The 17,951-nt window shown below is 43.4% G+C and overlaps 1 protein-coding gene across 1 annotated transcript in view; it reads left to right on the top strand.

The window, feature by feature from the left end:
* The window catches only part of CBL (Cbl proto-oncogene), a 35,158-nt gene that overhangs the window by 3,940 nt on the left and 13,267 nt on the right, over positions 1–17,951 (top strand). Inside the window, exons 2-8 of the mRNA XM_021285268.2 lie at positions 3,355–3,602; positions 11,772–11,918; positions 13,234–13,390; positions 14,909–15,030; positions 16,016–16,153; positions 16,976–17,063; positions 17,598–17,729. Coding sequence (XP_021140943.2) covers positions 3,355–3,602; positions 11,772–11,918; positions 13,234–13,390; positions 14,909–15,030; positions 16,016–16,153; positions 16,976–17,063; positions 17,598–17,729 — 1,032 coding nt within the window. The remainder of the gene's footprint in view (positions 1–3,354; positions 3,603–11,771; positions 11,919–13,233; positions 13,391–14,908; positions 15,031–16,015; positions 16,154–16,975; positions 17,064–17,597; positions 17,730–17,951) is intronic.

Below are 17,951 nucleotides of genomic sequence, written 5' to 3'. Positions count from 1 at the left end.
ATGCTTCTTCCTTGCTTCTACTGACGTGTACCTAAGCCAACTACATTACCTGCCTGCAGTATTTAAAAGGGGTTCTTGCTCTATGTCTCAGGTTGTTCCTGTGACAGCACTCCCTATATCGTGTCACTGCTTTCCTACGCTGGCTACCCCATATTTGTGCAAACCTAATGAAGCAGTGCTGAAGTATTTTAAATTCAGAGATCAGTCAAGGCAAGCTGCAGAATCTTGAGGGCAGAGATTTGATTCCAGGCCTAGAAATTCTGTGTAAGATACAAGAAAACGGTTTATTTCTTCAAAACTTAGGGAGGAAACTGGGGTTTGATTGGTTTGTCCTATTGAGTTTGGAAAGTGAAAATTAGTGAAGTCACTTTTTAGGGTTCTTCACAGGCCGACCTCTTGGAATCCTTGTGCTAAGCTTGTTGGTATTTCCAAAAGCCCAAGTGTCTCTGTAAAAGGCTTGTTCTGGAGGGAATGAAGCATAAGCCAGGCCAGCTTTAAGTTTGGATAAGAGTTTGGAAACGCAGATTGCTCGTGTTTGTTGCCATCACACCTACTCAGAAATATTTGCTGCTTTTTGGTCATTTTCCTTCCAGTTGCCGGTCCCTGTGGAGGGCAGGGGAGCTGGCAGTGGGTCCCAGGCCTGGGAACGTTGCTTTGGATGCCGATGTGGTGCTGCAAGTGCACGTGGAGAGAAACAAGCACAATGCGACTCTTGCTGCTGTCTTACAAACCAACCAAGTTCGCTCAAGAGGCGGCAGTTCCTCGTTGCGTGGTTTAAGTGCTTATCTTAGCTACTTTTGGTCTACTTGGTAAATAAAGAAGCTCATTTGATAATCAAATGACAGCAGGTTTGGCCTTGCTGTTCATTGTTAGCAGGTCACTTCTTGGGGAGTTCTTTACAGAGGCTGTGAGGATGAGTGGTTTGCTGAACTCGCTTCTGCTGTGAGGAAATGCTTCTAATTGTTATTGAAGTTTGTTGCGTTACTGACACAGGCGAGTCTGCTGCCTCTATAGCTGGATATGTTCAAAGGGTACCAGCCAAACTGTTTCTGTCACAGCCGACTGAGAAGCGCATACTCTGACTTCTATGCTTGATTAATGTGGCTTCCTCCTAAGAGCTGACTGTGTTTTTATTAAGGCTTTAAACTCACCATGCAATAAACAATTTCTGTTGAAGAAAGGATTTTGCTATGCATAACACAATTCAGCTGCATCTGGGGAGGATATTTAGAACCTGTTTGTGCTGCATAGTGAAACTTGTTTTATTGGGGGAACAAACGTGTTGACTCAATTTGTTGATACGGTTCATTGTACAATGTTCACGGGCTCCAAGGAAGCAGCGGTTGAGGCATCAGGATCAATTGGATAAGTCAGTTGGCTGATGATCCATCTCCCTATCTAGACCTTCTAATCCTTGGCAGTCTCTCCGAAATAGAAGGAAAATTCTGGTAGTTTTTGTTTGTTTTCCCCTTGTATTCTTGCGGAGGCTTTTTTGGGCATGTAGTTCTTTTAACGGCAGTCAGGTTTTTCTGCCTGAGGTTTGATGCTCGGGGCTGCCCTTCTCTTCACTGAAACAGAGTCCTTCTCAGTCAGCTCTTATTAGAAGCACTACTAGAAGCACTGCTCTAAGTCAGGTGTAACTGGAGATGTCACTTAACTGACGAGGTGGCTTTTTGCACATAGCCTGAACAGCAGAGTTAAATGCTAAGGCACCGTTTTAGAATAAATGACTTTATTTACCATCAACATGCATGTGTTTAAGGGAAGTAGGTTTTTAAGTGTACGTTGTAGGGAACTGGTCGATTCCTCTTGAAGGTTTCACAAGATTTTGTGGAAGTGATGCACTGCAAAAGGATGTTAGATTATTCTTTTACCTATTGTTATCCACTTCCCTTAAGCTTTGCGTTCTGCAGTAGTACTCTTTGATATCTCTAATACCTTTATACCCAACCGTGTCGTTTAGGTTCAGACCCCATTCATGTGCTTCTATAACTGCCATTTTTCAGGTTGCCACTTGGCCGTTGTATCTCCCTCTTATTTGCTCAGTCTAGATAATGGAAAATTTTGGCTATAGCGGATGGTGAAGCGACTTCCTTTATTGTCCCCTATCACATAAACTTACCATCATGAACTTTAGGCACGTAAGCTCTACATTCATGTACGCTAAAGACCTATATTACGTTCATCCTGCGTCTTGATTTGTTCGTGTGCAGGTATAACACTTGTATTGTTAGTGAGATCTGAGCAGGAATCTTCTACTTGTTATTTGTGCCTTAACGACGTAATGCAAAATTATTAAATGCCTAAAAATGCAGCTGTTTTATTGATGATCCAATACATTCGCTGTATATGGCAAAAATTTGCTTGATAGATTCAAGGTCTTTGAGATTATGTGATCTCGCTGCTAAAATAATAAATAGAGAACATGTCGATGGGAAGGAAGAGAAATTAGATGTTTAGTTGTATGCCAAGTGGAAGACGGGTTGCGGTCATCTAATAACCCTTTAATCTAATTACTAGTATCACTGTGGATGTGTTGTTACTAAAAAAAACCCACAAGACACAACAAAACCAAAACCACAATAAACCCCCAGAAATTATTGCGAAGAATCTAATTTGCTATGAGATTTATCTAACAGAAGTTAGAAGCAAAGTTGACGCGTAACTGGGGACACAAGTTCTTGTGCACTAAACTTTCACCCCGACTTCCCTCACTGTACCCGTTGTGCTACAGCTTCTTTGTTTTTCTCGCACAGAAAAATGCCTTTGCGTTCATTCTTTCTTGATGGTTATTGTCACCCATAAAATCCATGGTTCCTCTTAGTCTTGTAGGTATTCAAGGAGGAAGAAAAGAGATTCTTGTAGCATTGTTGCCTTCAAAAGATTTTCAACCTGGGAACATTTACTAGCATCAGTAATATCTGCAGCAGTGGGCATATTTGTCCCAAATATATGGATTGTTGTGAAAAGTCACTTTTGCAGCCAAAATCGGGGCAGCTAGGCAGGTAAAGTTCTGTCTATGGGCATGTTAAGAGCCTGAAATGTGGTAGGAAGTGCTAGAAATATATGTCCTAAGTTACTTGCCATTCACAAACTCCATGTTGAATTTTCCCGAATTCCATTTTTGAAGATGCACTTGGAGTGAAACGCAACCTCGTGGAATATAATATGTGCGTTGAGTTTCATCAGTCTGCGTGCACTTCGGTCCATAGACTGGAGTATGTTACGGTTGCCGGGCTTAAACAACACGTGCGGATTGCTGAGAGTGAACATTTCGGTGTGTTGTGTTCAAGTGACTGATCGCTACTTGCTGTTGTTAAGTTTTCAAGGTGGTATTTTCTTCGTTAACCGTAGGTGGTGCGTTTGTGTCAGAACCCGAAACTGGCGTTGAAGAACAGCCCACCCTATATCCTAGACCTGCTACCTGATACCTACCAGCATCTCCGAACCATCCTGTCCCGCTACGAGGGGAAGATGGAGACCCTGGGGGAAAACGAGTATTTCCGCGTGTTCATGGAGAACCTGATGAAGAAAACCAAGCAGACCATCAGCCTCTTCAAGGAGGGGAAAGAGCGGATGTACGAGGAGAACTCTCAGCCTAGGTAACGGCGAGAAATGTTTTCAAATATTTACCATATAAATTGAAGTGAACAAGAGCTGGAACAAATATCTGCTGGTTGTTACGTTGTCTGTACATGAAAACAGACTTTGAAGAGATTTAAGTCCAAGTGTAGAGTTTTAAGTAAACTATACTTGGCTATATCGAAATCTGAGAGCAGAGTAAGTGTTGAAAGCCTGTATAGCCATAGGTGTTGTGTACATCAGGTGTGCTAGGTTAATATAAAGAAAAGTGCTGTGAAAAGGTTTTGCAGCCCTTTGCATTCTCACATAGAAAATGCCTTGTGAGAGAGGATGGAAAGGTTCAGGATGCCGATTTTAGGCAACAGGAGAATATTTCATGTTACATAGCAAAGCAGTCGTCCAGACCAACATTTCTTGTAATCGGTGTTGAGGCTTTGCAGAACTTTTTCTGGAAATAGAAACTGTCCAGTGTTCTGGAGGGGGCCCAGGAAGTGACCTTGTTTTGTGGGAATACAACACCTTACTAAAACCCTGGAACTTTCATACATTGGAAGCTTCATATTTAAGGTAAATTCTTCATTGTATTCCTGCAAGGTGGACTAAGGGTGAACGGGAGCGCAACTGCAGAGAACACGATGTCTTGTAGATGCTTGTTCTGCTTTGAGAGTTCGTAATAGCTGCGAGACGTGTGTCATCCAGCATGGAGCGGTTTGGTACGCTGTGTTGTGTATGTGCTTAGCAGAGTGTGTGGGAGTATAATGCGGATGCTATTTGGTGTTTTCTGTAAGGCAGGCGGTTTAAAATCCAGTAGTACAAAACAAGATTGCAGTTGCCTGTTGAATGTTTAAAGGCGTACCTGTAGAGAGAACATGCATCTTGATTCACTGACTTTCAAACTATGCTGGAGGAGCGGAGGTGCTGAGAACAGGGTTGGAAGAGGCTGGTGTTGACACTCTGTGTGGGTGAGAGTTTGTTCCTTCACTTCTAAACTAGTAGCAGAATCCCAGAGTGTCAGGGGTTGAAGGGCCCTGGAAAGCTCATCCAGTGCAATCCCCCCATGGAGCAGGAACACCCAGATGAGGTTACACAGGAAGGTGTCCAGGCGGGTTGGAATGTCTGCACAGAAGGAGACTCCACAACCCCCCTGGGCAGCCTGGGCCAGGCTCTGCCACCCTCACCGGGAAGAAGTTTCTTCTCATATTTCAGTGGAACCTCCTGTGTTCCAGTTTGCACCCATTGCCCCTTGTCCTGTCCCTGGTTGTCACCCACAAGAGCCTGGCTCCATCCTCATGACACTCCCCCTTTCCATGTTGATCCCCATGAATGAGTCCCCCCTCAGTCTCCTCTTGTCCAGCTCCAGAGCCCCAGCTCCCTCAGCCTTTCCTCACACGGGAGATGCTCCACTCCCTCCAGCATCTTGGTGGCTGCGCTGGACTCTCTCCAGCAGTTCCCTGTCCTGCTGGAACTGAGGGGCCACAGCTGGACACAAGATTCCAGGTGTGGTCTCCCCAGGGCAGAGCAGAGGGGCAGGAGAACCTCTCTGACCTACTGACCACCCCCTTCTAACCCACCCCAGGTACCAGTTGAATTTAGAGGCTCAGTGGTTACATTGGAATACTTTGTTTCTGCTGCAGAAAGGTTTTGCTTCTCCAGGCCTCTTCCTTGCTCAGAAGAGCTGTCATTCATCAGTTTTACCCACTACACACATTTCTCATTGCAGCAGCTTTTTTGCCATTGTGTAAATAGCTTATACTTTATGTGGCAGAGCAGAAAAATAGCCTGTTGATCAGTAGACAGGGATAGGACTTGTCTGTTACTTGGGAAAGGATGGGTTAGCCTCAAGAGTCCTTTTTCCCACCAGTGAATCAAATTTACTGCTCATATTAAAGCAGTTTATTATGAGGGAACGTCCAGAAAACCTATTTTGTGAATAAAATCAGCCCACTGCGAGTGTTTCCACATGAGAATGCAGCTGTGGAAGCTGGCGGGTCGGGGTTATGTGGACGGGTGAGGAGAATAATCGCTCGGGATGTGAACTGGATGCTTAGGAAACAGCACAAGTGATTTTACTCGTGGAAAACAAACTGTTAACAAACCTGCTTAACAAAACTAACATGTGTAGAGGAGAAAATAGGGATAGGCGGGGAACCATCGCTGTAGAACATGAAGTTGCGAAAAAGGTTTGGGAAGCTCGTCTGTATTTAACTGTTGTCTTTCTGACAGTAGCCTCATGGGATGCTGGCTGAGCAGGATTTCACATTCTTCTCCAGCTCCAATGTGAAGACTTAGTCATTTACTCAGGAAAAAGCTACCAATATTTAATGTCTACTGGAAATGACCATGCGTATCTCTAAAGGGGAAGGAAATGCATGAAGAATGTCTTGTGGGAAAAATATATATATATATATATTTTTAAAGAGGAAAAAGTTGGAAAACACTTGTGCTAGAAGAGCCCTCTGGGAGGAGGGGGGGGCGGGGATAGTGTTCTAATCTCATATTTTAGAGTGCTTGCACGTACTCGTGTCCAGTGGAAAGAGACGGTATGAAATGTGGAGCTCGAGCGGTGCGTGGTGTCTGCGCGTCCTCTCCGGCACTTCCTTCCACACCAGCTAAGACTTGGGCTCTTTTTAAACAAAACCCACTAGTGTGGAGTCTACATCTGCATTTAAATTAGAACATCGTAAAGAAAAGAACAGGCTCCAAAGCTGCCCACAAGAAAGGTTTCCCTGCCAGGCTTCAGCATATGAACACTAACTAACTGCTTATTACCCGAGCAGAAATTCATTATCATTTAAATGTTGTTGGGGAGAGGAATGTGAATTATTTCTTTTAAATCTGGCTTTAAATTGCTAGTTGTGGAACTTAAGTAACATTTAGCGTAATTGGCATAAGCTCACACTTATTTTAGTTTCCTTTCCGTGAAAAATTGCACCACTGTCTTGAAAATCAATTTATGGGCAATGTACACTTTGGGATAATAAAGTAGTACGGTTTTTTTGTTGTTCTTTGCTCTCAGAGCCTATAAAATTGTAGAGGTTTATAGAGGACTAACTCTATGGACTCGATGTTGTGGATGGAAGCGCAAGTGTGCCATTTAGTTTGTAGTAATTTGAAATGTGGATACATTTCTCCGTGCTGGCAAAAATGCGTTACTGCTTGGCAACTGTGCCGTGCTCCTCGGGTGCTTGGCTTGTGTATTAAGGGCCAAGATGCCGCGTTTTGGAATGTGAAGCCTGCATTCATGGCCTTTTCAACCAGAAAACAGATTGTGGTTTGGTACGTGGAAGCTTTTCTGAACTATAAGGTAGTGTTGGAAAAACCCCTCAGCTTGCTGGAGGGAACTGAACAAAGCTCAGCCAGCTCCCTCCCAACAGTTTGGAGCAATATATCCATCCGCATAACCGTATGAGTATGCCAAAGGTTTCTGGCCCCTTGTGGTCTGCTGTACCTTTTGTGTGACGCTTCAAACCGATTGGCATTCCCTTATAGAACTCAAGGTATTTAAATACATAAGCGTGTGAGTTGAAAAGTGCCAGGATTCACAGGAGTGTAAGGAAACGTGTCTATTTTGTGTGATAGTTCTGTCCTGTCATATCTAAAGCACTGATAAAGGAATTAGCCTATAGAATTTCTTGCTTCTTTAAAGCTACGATTGGTACTGTTCAAAAACCATTAGAATGGAAAGAAGTACTGCATGCAGCGAATGCCTTTCACTAGTTTACTACCTTTTTGGCTGTAGACATAATTAATTGGTAAAAAAGGGTGAGGGAGGGAGTTGGCAATTAACAAGAGGTGATAAACGTTGTGTGCTTGTTTCCTTTTTCCCAAAGGATGAGCTGGTCTACAAAGTCGATGTAGCATTAGCTGATGGTGTAAAATTCTTTAGTAGCAGCAAATTATTTGCTGATTCTAAAATGTCTGGTTTGCTGTTGTTCTGCTCTACCAGTTGGCTTGTGGAAGTGCTGTCGATGTTCGGGAGCAGCGGCCCTGCACAGCTTTGTGAGGTGACTTCTGCTGAGCCAGTAATAGTTAAATGGAATTTCATTCACTTCCTGTGTTGCAAGTTTTGTTGAAAGTAGTTCCGCTGTTTCTATTTTTAAAGCTGATTGCTGTGTGTAGAGGGCTCCGACGCTGTCTCAGAGTCACAAAAGACATCTTGCTATCACCTCAAGTGTTTCCACTTACTGCCTGTATGCCTAGGCTGCAGTTTGATGTGAAGATGAGGAGCATGCAGAAATCTTCTTGCTGATGCAGTAGCAGGATGTAAGATACAGTTCTTTTTAGAACCAGACGCAGCCACCTATCTCCTGAAATTGGGTTGAACTGCTCATGTCTGCTGCGTAGTTCGTAACATCTGAAAAGCATGTGTTGTATGATAACCTCACACCTTTGTGGTTTCTGAAAGGTGTGTTTTACTTGTTGGAGAATCCTTAAAAGAGCTGATTTTTATCTTTTGTTAGCTCTTAGATCTTTAAAATGTCAAACTGTAAAGTAGTTACAGGGAAAAAAAGTTTGGCTGTTTGCAGGACCCAGGAACTGGGGCTTGGGGTGGTGGTGTTTCTGTTTTGCTTAAGTACTGGAGCTTGCATTTACCTGTGGTGGATGCTGACCCCGTCACCTAAACATCATCTCACAGAACCACAGAATGTCAGGGGTTGAAGGGCCCTGGAAAGCTCATCCAGTGCAATCCCCCCATGGAGCAGGAACACCCAGATGAGGTTACACAGGAAGGTGTCCAGGCGGGTTGGAATGTCTGCACAGAAGGAGACTCCACAACCCCCTGGGCAGCCTGGGCCAGGCTCTGCCACCCTCACCATGAGGAAGTTTCTTCTCACATTTAAGTGGAACCTCTTTTGTTCCGGTTTGAACCCATTGCCCCTTGTCCTGTCACTGGTTGTCACCCAGAAGAGCCTGGCTCCATCCTCCTGACACTCACCCTTTAGATATCTGTGAACATTACTGAGGTCACCCCTCAGTCTCCTCTTCTCCAAACTAAAGAGACCCTGTGTAACCTCATCTGGGTGTTCCTGCTCCATGGGGGGATTGAACTGGATGAGCTTTCCAGGGCCCTTCCAGTCCTTGACATTCTGGGATTCTGTGAACGTTGCCTTGAGGTAAGAAAGGTAAGAAAGGCATTTCAGTCGTGAAGCGCATTATGTGCTGTATGACTTTGTAACATGAATTCATTTAACTAACCATGTCCGTGTAGCTGGAAGAAGCAAAGCTCTGATTAAAACCATCCTCTGCTGTTAATGGTTTGGCAAGACTGCACCTATACGGTGGAGAAAAACCACTTTTGTCCAGCAAACAGGAAACTAGAAAGGGGGAAAAAACCTCTTCCCTACGTCTGGAGGAGGCCCCAGCACCAGAAACCCAGCTGGAGCGCGGCCCGCGGGGGTCTGCAGCGGAGATCTGCGGATGGAAGTGCCTGCTCGACCTTTCGGCTTCCGCTAAGACGTGTGGAGCAAAACCAGCCGTGGAGCAGGAAGGAAGTAGCACAACCACAGTGGAGGGGGCACGGAGGAGGGCGGCCGAAGGAACATGCCTGTTCAGCCCGCAGAGTCGCCAGCGGCCCCGGCCCGGCCCGGGGGAGCCGGATGATTAATAAGCACTGGGTAACTGAAGAAACAGTCTTGCTTCATGCTGGTTTTTGTTCCCCAAAGTGGTTGCTTGAGACATGCGTCTTTAGAGCCCTGTCAGTAGCAAGGTAGCACAGTTTTGCAGGCGGATGTAATTGCAGTTGATGATGTTTCTGCGTTGTTAAAGAAACATTTCTCTGTTAACATTGTGCCTACAGAAGGAATAATGCCTCCACAGCTTCTGCAGATGTTTCTTAGTAAAAATATTGTATAGAGTGGAAAAATATTTGGCTTTCTAAGCTTTCACTTTTTACCTGTGTTGTTGATTCACTAATAATAAACTGAATACTTTGCGTGTATGTGTGAAAGCGCTCACAGCAGAGTGAAATCAGACCTGAACTGTAGCTGTTGCTGTGTCTGTGGATGTCACCACCCAACACAAACACGCTGTCATTTTTCTTTTGAAGCTGGTGCAGGTGTTGCCTTCAGCTCAGTTACAAGCAGCGAGGAGAGCCGACTGATGTGGCCTGTGGTCCCTGGGCAATGTTTTCCGAAGTGCTTATGTGACAGGTGTTTAAATTCCACTGACTGCTGGTGGGATTTAGGTGCCTAAGCCAGTGATTCCCAAACTGTGGTTGGTATTCCTCTAGTGCAACTCTTGGTAACAGTATTTGTGTTCATTGCTGTGTTTAGTTGGAAACAGGGCCATCATAGTCTACATAAACTTGGGGGATTGCTGGAGGTCTGTGGCTAAAACGGTTTGGGAATGGCTGGTCTAAGTCACTTAAATGTTCTTTGAAAATATCACCCTTTTTCTCTGAGAACACTTGCTTCTGTTTAGTTGAAGCAACAAAGATGAGGGCAGTTGCTGATGTTACTGAAAATAAAATGCAATCGTAATCACTAAACTTTGATGCGCCAATTAAAAATGTTCACTAGATCTGCAAGCTTTATTTGGTCTCTATTAATGTGCAACCTGGCTTTTTAAAATAAAGGAGTGCTCTCATGAAAGAACATGTTCTGTTAGCACAGGATGGGTAACTCGTTGCTCTATGTAAAAGCTGGTTAGAAATGAAAATATCCTGCTCTTTGTGTTCACTTCCTGTGTTTTTGCTGTTATTTACCTACGATACAGCTGAATATTTGTAAAAAATTATTATGACCTTAAGAATTGAAAGTGTTCAGGTGTCGGAAACTATTGGAAATGGATTCCCTCAGCACGTGTGTGAAATCATTTGTTTATCCATCCCTAAGCCTGCACAAGTTATTGCTTCTCTCACGAAATGATGTGCAAGCACTTCCCCAAACTCAGCTGTGGCAGAAGCGATAAGCAACTGGACTTAGGAATCTACCTTGTCTTCTTGCAGTAACTGCTTTGTGTAAACCCTGCGCTTGTTCCATGGCCAGGAATGCATTAGTGTGTTTGTTGGTCATACCCATATTTTCACAGCAATGGGAGAGTATACACCTGAAAAGACTTTCCTTCCACCTACCGCTATTGTAGATGTTTGTTTCAAGCGTGCTTAGAGTTTTTCCACAAATAAGTCATGATTTTTTGTGTGCCTGCTGGCCTGTGCCATATACCTGAACAGCTTTAGCATTGTGGAAGCCACTTGCCATTAATGCACGGCTGCGGGATGCCACTTTACCTGCTAAGGTTGCACACTAACCCTACAAGGAAATTATGCAGAATTTCTTACCTGTTAATTCCATGTTAGTGTAGTAAAATAACGAGCAGTTTTTCCTCAAGCTTCTGTTTTTATAAACTCAGTAAAACCAAATGCTGTCTCTTTTCTGCTTGAGCTGTAGGTGGATTAAATGATTCGTAAGAGCGTGGTCTTGGCTTTTTTCCCCTTGCACTGCCATAACCCGTCATCATTTCTGTCATTTTATGGACGTGAGGGCTTTGGGAAGGTGGCTTGGGCACCAAATCTCTGATTTGCCGTTTTCCTGGTGTTTGTCAACCAGTGGCATTGCAGGGAGGAGGGGACATGGGTGAGTTCACAGTTAAATCATCATCTCTGTAGGGTCAGCAGTGACTGTGCCTCAGAATTTGAGCCTTCCCCTGGTAAATGCAACCATCTCAAGTCTGTCCAGCTTAACTTAGAAGTTGTCCCTTCCCACATGATACTAGTTCCTTCTTTTACCTCAAGTATGTGATGTGGGGGTGAAAAAAACCCTCTGGCCTGGAAATATCCCTGTTTCTCTTCAGGAACTCCATGTTCCCAACATCTGGAGAATGTAATGGAGTGGAGGAAAAGAGGCTCACGCTTTGTTTGGATAAAGGAATGAGAGAGGTGCCGCGAGTGGATAGATTTTGTTTTTCATTTACAAGTAGAAAACAGCCTCTCTGGTGTGTAATAGTGCTGTTGTTTGACTCTCAGGTAGGAAGAGTCTTATTTTGGTGTTCTTGTACTGCTACAGGCACGGATGCTTTGAGGTTCACAAGGTAGCTCTATTTCTGCATAGCACAGTTATAACATAGAGCTTTACATAGAGTTTAACATAGAGCTTTAGCATAGTCGCTAAGACTACAAGTGGGGAAGGAGCGCGTTTTTTTCTAAAACTGTCTTTTCTAAAGGGAACATTTGGTTTTGTGGTCCTTTGCAGGCGTAACCTGACGAAGTTATCCCTGATATTCAGCCATATGCTGGCAGAACTCAAAGGTATTTTCCCAAGCGGCCTGTTCCAGGGAGACACGTTCCGGATCACCAAGGCAGATGCTGCAGAATTTTGGAGAAAAGCTTTCGGTGAAAAGTGAGTTTCTAACTGTGCTTAAAAATAGAGATGGGGAAAAATTGTACATAGCACTCGGTATTTCTAAAAATTGTGGTTTGTGGCTCAGATGGGCCTTTGTCAGATTAAAATGGCATGGTGGGCGAGACCTACCAGTCAATTGGTCCACTCTCTGGGATGAGATACAGGATTATTATATTATATATTATATTTCCCACTTCTTTGTCCCGTCATGTTTTACACGTGTCAGGTGCTGGGTCTTTCCCCACTTTCCCTAAGAAACTCTTGTACTGACACAGTTTCCCTCGATTATTCAACTTAAATTTTTATCCCTTTCATTTAATTCCTTAACTCGTAATTAAGCTCCACAAACTATGGAAAATAATTTGCTTTCTTCTTCCAAAGGTTGCTGTGCCCCCAACATTAGTTGCCCTTTAGCTAAGCCATTATATTACATCCTTTTCATCTTCCCTCCAGTTAGTCTTCCCAACTACGTAGTCACCTTTCTTAGGGCTTCTCTGAACTTCCATCACTTTGCATAATGGGTTTGTTAAGTTACAATGGAGACGAAAGTGAAGTGCGAGGTATATTTGCGTGTAAACTGTTAAAATGTCAGCTTTCATTTTTGTATCTAATAAAACGCTGACTAAATGAACCGTCGACGTGTTCACAACAGCGTTGGAGGATTGAAGTTCATGCAAATGCGTGCTGCTTTCTAACTGAGGTAACGAAGGTACTTGACATGAAGAGTTTAATTAGTAGCTTTCAGAACAAAAAGCGACAAGGTATTTACTCATGAATAACACAGTTGTCTGGTTAGGCATGTTCTTTCTATGTTTCTATTCCACTCGATATTTTAAAAGAGAGGAAATATTCCTTTAAACAGGAGCATCTCTTTTGGTTTCTGGTTATCTTACTTCTCCAGTTAATCCCTCTTCAGAGAATTGTTTGCAGCTCTTTGTTTTTACTGTCTAGACCTCTACTAAAAGACTTACTGTTAACTCCTTCTCCACCAGCTGCAGCATTATGATATTCTTACCAAGTGATGGTGCATTGACACGACAGGACTGCAGAAAAGGGGAAAGGAGAGAGCAAAGCTGGACTTCACGTTTCAAAATTTTGCATATGCAGAGAAAATGGTCTAAAGTTGATTTGGCCGCTAGTTTCCTGCAGTACCAAGAAATCCTTTGGTTGCATAACATGAATAAATCTGTTGTGGCTAGTTTTTATTTTCTTCTCTTCCATTATCATGAGGTGCATACTCACCAAACTGAAGTAGAAGGTACGTACATGGTGGTGGTCTTCAGACATATCATATTTACTTGGTTTTCCTCAGGACTATCGTTCCTTGGAAGAGCTTCCGTCAAGCCTTGCATGAAGTGCACCCAATCAGTTCAGGGCTGGAAGCCATGGCCCTCAAGTCAACAATCGACTTGACGTGCAATGACTACATTTCAGTATTTGAGTTTGATATCTTCACGCGACTTTTTCAGGTAAGAATTGAGGAACGTGAATCACTTGAAATGTGTTTCAGTGCTTCGCGTTGGACTCTTTTCCCAGGACAAACTATATTTTACGCAGTAAGATGATACGATTTGCGGTGTAAGGGATTTGATCGTCTTGCCCTTCATCCCCTGAACACCTCTAGTAATACTTAGGATGCAATATTGCAGTAAAAATGCGTGATACCTCTGGTTGTAGAGGATGAATTGTCTGCACTGCAGCAGTAAGGCACGCTCAGTATGCTCCCTGGAATTGGTTTTTCCCTTTCAAAGGTCACTTTTAGACTGAAGTTGTGAGACAACTTCTGTACGCCAGGAAACGTGCAGCCGAGTTTATCAGTCTGTGTTTCCTTGTCCTTTTCTTTCATGTCAGATTTATTTTCCATGGGGTGGGGTTTTCAGGACGGAGCACAATCATGGAAATTTGGGCTTCCTAGCTTTTGAACTGACACAGAGAGGATATTGTGAACGTGTCTGTGTTCAGTGCACAAGAAATTCTTATATTACTGAAGTGATGTTAACAGTAGGTAAAACCCTAACCCAGGGTCTTCAGTAGTGCTAAACTGAAATACACAGCTTCTGGTGGTGCAGTTGGGTATTTACAAGAACAAACACTTACTTCTTTGGCTCTGACTTGCCTTTTCCCATGTGATAGGGTGGGTTGTAATTAAGATATGTCTAGATGAAAAATTCCTATGTTCGGTGTTGCAATGTAGCTGATCTCATTCAGTACTTTTTCCAACTGTAGTACACAAAGAGCAAGTTTCGAGTCTCAGCAGTTTCCAAGAGATGCAAAGTTCTTAGGGAGAGCTGGTATCTTCCTTTAGACAGGTTGAGAAATTAGGAAAAATTGATGAGATTTAGACACCCAAGCCCTTCTCAGGATTGAAAGCGTTCAAACTGTCGTGATGACTTCTTGTGCATCATTTTAAGGAATATTTAACGTGTATGTGCTGGTATATTTATTCAAATCTCAGACTAGCCAGCAATCCTCACCACACCCAAGTGAGGTTGGGTGGTTAAGAAATAGTCATGAGCATCTTACACACGATGAAACCGAGACAGAGAGGGGAGGTCACTTTCCTGAGGCTATATAGGAAGCTGGTGTTAGAGATCAGACTAGCTATGGTTTCTGGTCCTGTGCATAACCTTATTAAACTCCTGTCTTTATCCCTGTCTCAGGAATGAGTCATTTTCTCTGCAGAGGCAGCACAGATTAGTAACTATTATTGAGCTGTCTTTTTGTGACCTCAGTGACGTCTCCCTTGGCATTTATTAAAGGAGTTTTGATTAAGGTCTGTCTTAGCTGACGTTTCTATCATCAATAAGAAACTCAAACGCTAATGTTGCTGCGTGAGAATGTAGGGTTTAGCTCCTCTACTGGATTTAAGGTGGGATAATAAACTTGCTTCTTTAACTGCAGAACTGCTCCCTTTGTTTAAGGAGTATTTTGTGTGTTGATAACTTTTAGAAGGGCATGGTTAATGTATTTCTTTGTTGTTTCTATAGCCATGGTCCTCTTTGCTCAGGAACTGGAATAGCCTAGCGGTGACTCATCCTGGTTATATGGCATTCCTAACGTATGATGAGGTGAAAGCCCGGCTTCAGAAATTCATTCACAAACCTGGCAGGTTAGTGCTCGGCGGCATTGGCCTTTTGGATCGTTCTGGCTAACGTTGCTGGTTACTGCGCTGACTGAGGAGATTGGTTTTGTTTTCTCTCTGTCCTTTGTCCTTGCTCCGAAATTTAAACTGTGAAAAAACAGAGCTTGCCCTGTATTTGGAGATGATCCTCCATGTGGTGACTTAGCTCCTGTCCACCCCACAATTGTCACAACAGCTCCCTCGGGCACGAGCAGAGCACAGAGGCAGACACTGCCTGTGAAGGAGCGAATGTATCTATAGGTCCTATGACTCTCTGGTATAAACGCCTAAATCCAGGAGAGCTGAGTGGATGGCAGCACCCAGAAGCAGTATGTACAATTTCGGACAGACAAGGTAGCCGACCAGTGTTTGCACTGGCAGAAAGCGGCGTAGTAGGCAGGGTAGGCTGCAAGGTAATGCTGCAGGCTGGGCAGACTTCAGAGGCTGTGGGGAGCAACACAAGCTTCTGGGGGGCCTGTAGACCTGAACAGCTTTGGGCTGCCTTACCTGGGTAGAACTTGGCGCAGTGCAACAAGGCTAACAGATTTCTCTCTATGCAGGAACGGCCAAGTGTTTGTTTCCAGAGGCTGTTACTCTACTGTTAGTTCTGTGTTGGTTTTAAGAAAGGAAATCATGCATAGTCTGTTGGTTCTATTGTTTGTTGTTTTTAATTTTAAGTTAATTCGAACAAGTTATTTTAAGGATGCTAGCTTGTCTTGATTTGGATTCTGGGTTTAATTTCACCTGGAGGCCAGCGCTTGGTTGCTTTTCTCACTTCGTATCAGATTACAAGGTTCTCCTTTGATCTGCCTGGGGGTAAACTGAGGAAAGCTGGTATAAATCATCAAGTTATTCCTACTAGTTTTTATTTGGTGTCTTGAGATAGCCAGACAGAGGGCTGCATACCTGACATTCAATCTTTCCTGTCTATTCCGGTCCAAACTCAAGTTTCTTTGCCTTTGTGTTTTTTCAGTTATATTTTCCGATTGAGTTGTACACGGCTCGGTCAGTGGGCCATTGGCTACGTCACTGCAGATGGGAACATTCTCCAGACAATCCCCCACAACAAACCTCTTTTTCAAGCACTGATTGATGGCTTCAGGGAAGGCTTGTAAGTAACTTTATCCAAATGAAGTTTTTGCCCTTCTGCCCTTTTTCACGGTGAGTTTGTTTTATAAATCTTAATCCTGTGGTGGGGTCTTTAAGTCAGTTGAACGGTAAAATGTACCCTCTGGGTTCACCACACGTTATTACTTCACAGGGGAGGCAGCATGTTGCAGAGGTCAAGCAATCACTATTGACATCACTGAGCCCCTTTTGAACATGTCTCGGCTCTTCCTTTTTATTTTGATCTTGACCCAGCAAAACAGTTCAATCGTGTGAATAGTCCCATTGATGTCAGTGGAATCCGTCATGCACGTAGCTGTTTTGGCGCTCAAAATGCTCAGACATCTCTCTTTTGCTGTATTGGCTTTTGCAGTAGCAGACAATAAGTATGGACCAGTGTTCCCCTTATCATAGTTTCTTTTCCAGTCCAGTCCTTAATTTGAGTCACTGCAACTGATACTATGCCATTAGTTTTCTTACTCTGGGTAGTACCGTCTCACTGTAGGATGATTTAAGAAGAGTCATCTGGGACTGTAACATCCTGTTAAAAATTAGAGTTGCTTCCAGGAAGAAAAACAAGCTGCTTTTTATTTAAAAATGACATATCTGATTTTTGTACAATGGTAAAATTTTCCCAAAACTTCGTTTGAATTCAGAATACCTTGGATTCCCACCCCTCACTTCTCACCATCGTTCTTTCTGGCCTCCACCATCCCCAAAAGAAACCTTATGTGTGCATGTGGGTGTGTGTACGTGTGTCTGTGTAGGTATGTATGTGTGTAGATGCACATACAGAGAGAGCTTTCTTTTCCCCAACTGCTTATAGTTATTTATTTCCTGATGGCCGGAATCAGAATCCTGACTTGACTGGCTTGTGTGAGCCCACACCTCAGGACCACATTAAAGTTACACAGGTGAGCAAAGTGTTTTATCCCATCAAACTCACTTGCTTTCTCCCTAATTTCTAGGCTCCTTAGCTCTTTATAGAATGTTGTCATACTTGGTATCCCCGTGGCTTGTTTTTAAGGCTGATGTATTGTATTTTACAGGAGTTGCAGAAATGGTAAGAATGGGCAGAGGAGATTGCAAAGGTTAGCTAAAGCTTTATGCAGAGCTGACAGATTTTAATATTTTTTAGAATGGTCTGCCAAATATTCATGCTTTTGTGCTCTCCAGCATGTCTTGAGCCCTGCTTTCCTGGGCTGTACCTGGTTCACCTAAATGAAAATGTGGGATAGCTTGAAATCCACTTTGTTCAGAGCTTGACAGGTCTATCTAGTACATAACATCATAGAGAAATCTTTGCAGACTTCTGTTCTCCTTTGCCCTGTGTTCTTTTGTTTGGAATTCAGTTATTCCTGCAAATCTTATGTTTGGTTCCTTGTAGCTATGACTAATGATGCTTGTTATTTTACAGTATCAACCGTGTTTGTCTGTCTTTCCCCAAGGAACAATATGAATTGTATTGCGAGATGGGCTCCACGTTTCAGCTGTGTAAAATATGTGCTGAAAATGACAAGGACGTGAAGATCGAACCGTGTGGCCATCTGATGTGCACGTCCTGTCTCACTGCGTGGCAGGTGAGGCCTTGCCTCTTGTTCATCTCTCTGAGTGAAGCTAGTTGCTCTGTTACAGAAGCAATATATAGTCTTCTCAACTGTTCAGTTTCCTTCAGGTGTGGATAGAAGATAATCCAACGGTAATATCAGGTTTACCAGCATAGGGAGAAGCTGGTTAGATGCCTGATCTCTTAATCTAGAAATAGTCAAGAAGCGCGAGGATGTGTTAAAAGCTGGTTTTCT

The sequence above is a fragment of the Columba livia genome, chromosome 24 (assembly GCF_036013475.1).
Source record: "Columba livia isolate bColLiv1 breed racing homer chromosome 24, bColLiv1.pat.W.v2, whole genome shotgun sequence".
Taxonomy (NCBI): domain Eukaryota; kingdom Metazoa; phylum Chordata; class Aves; order Columbiformes; family Columbidae; genus Columba; species Columba livia.
The sequence above is the reverse complement of the archived record's forward strand: the minus strand, read 5'-3'. Positions and strand labels throughout refer to the sequence as shown.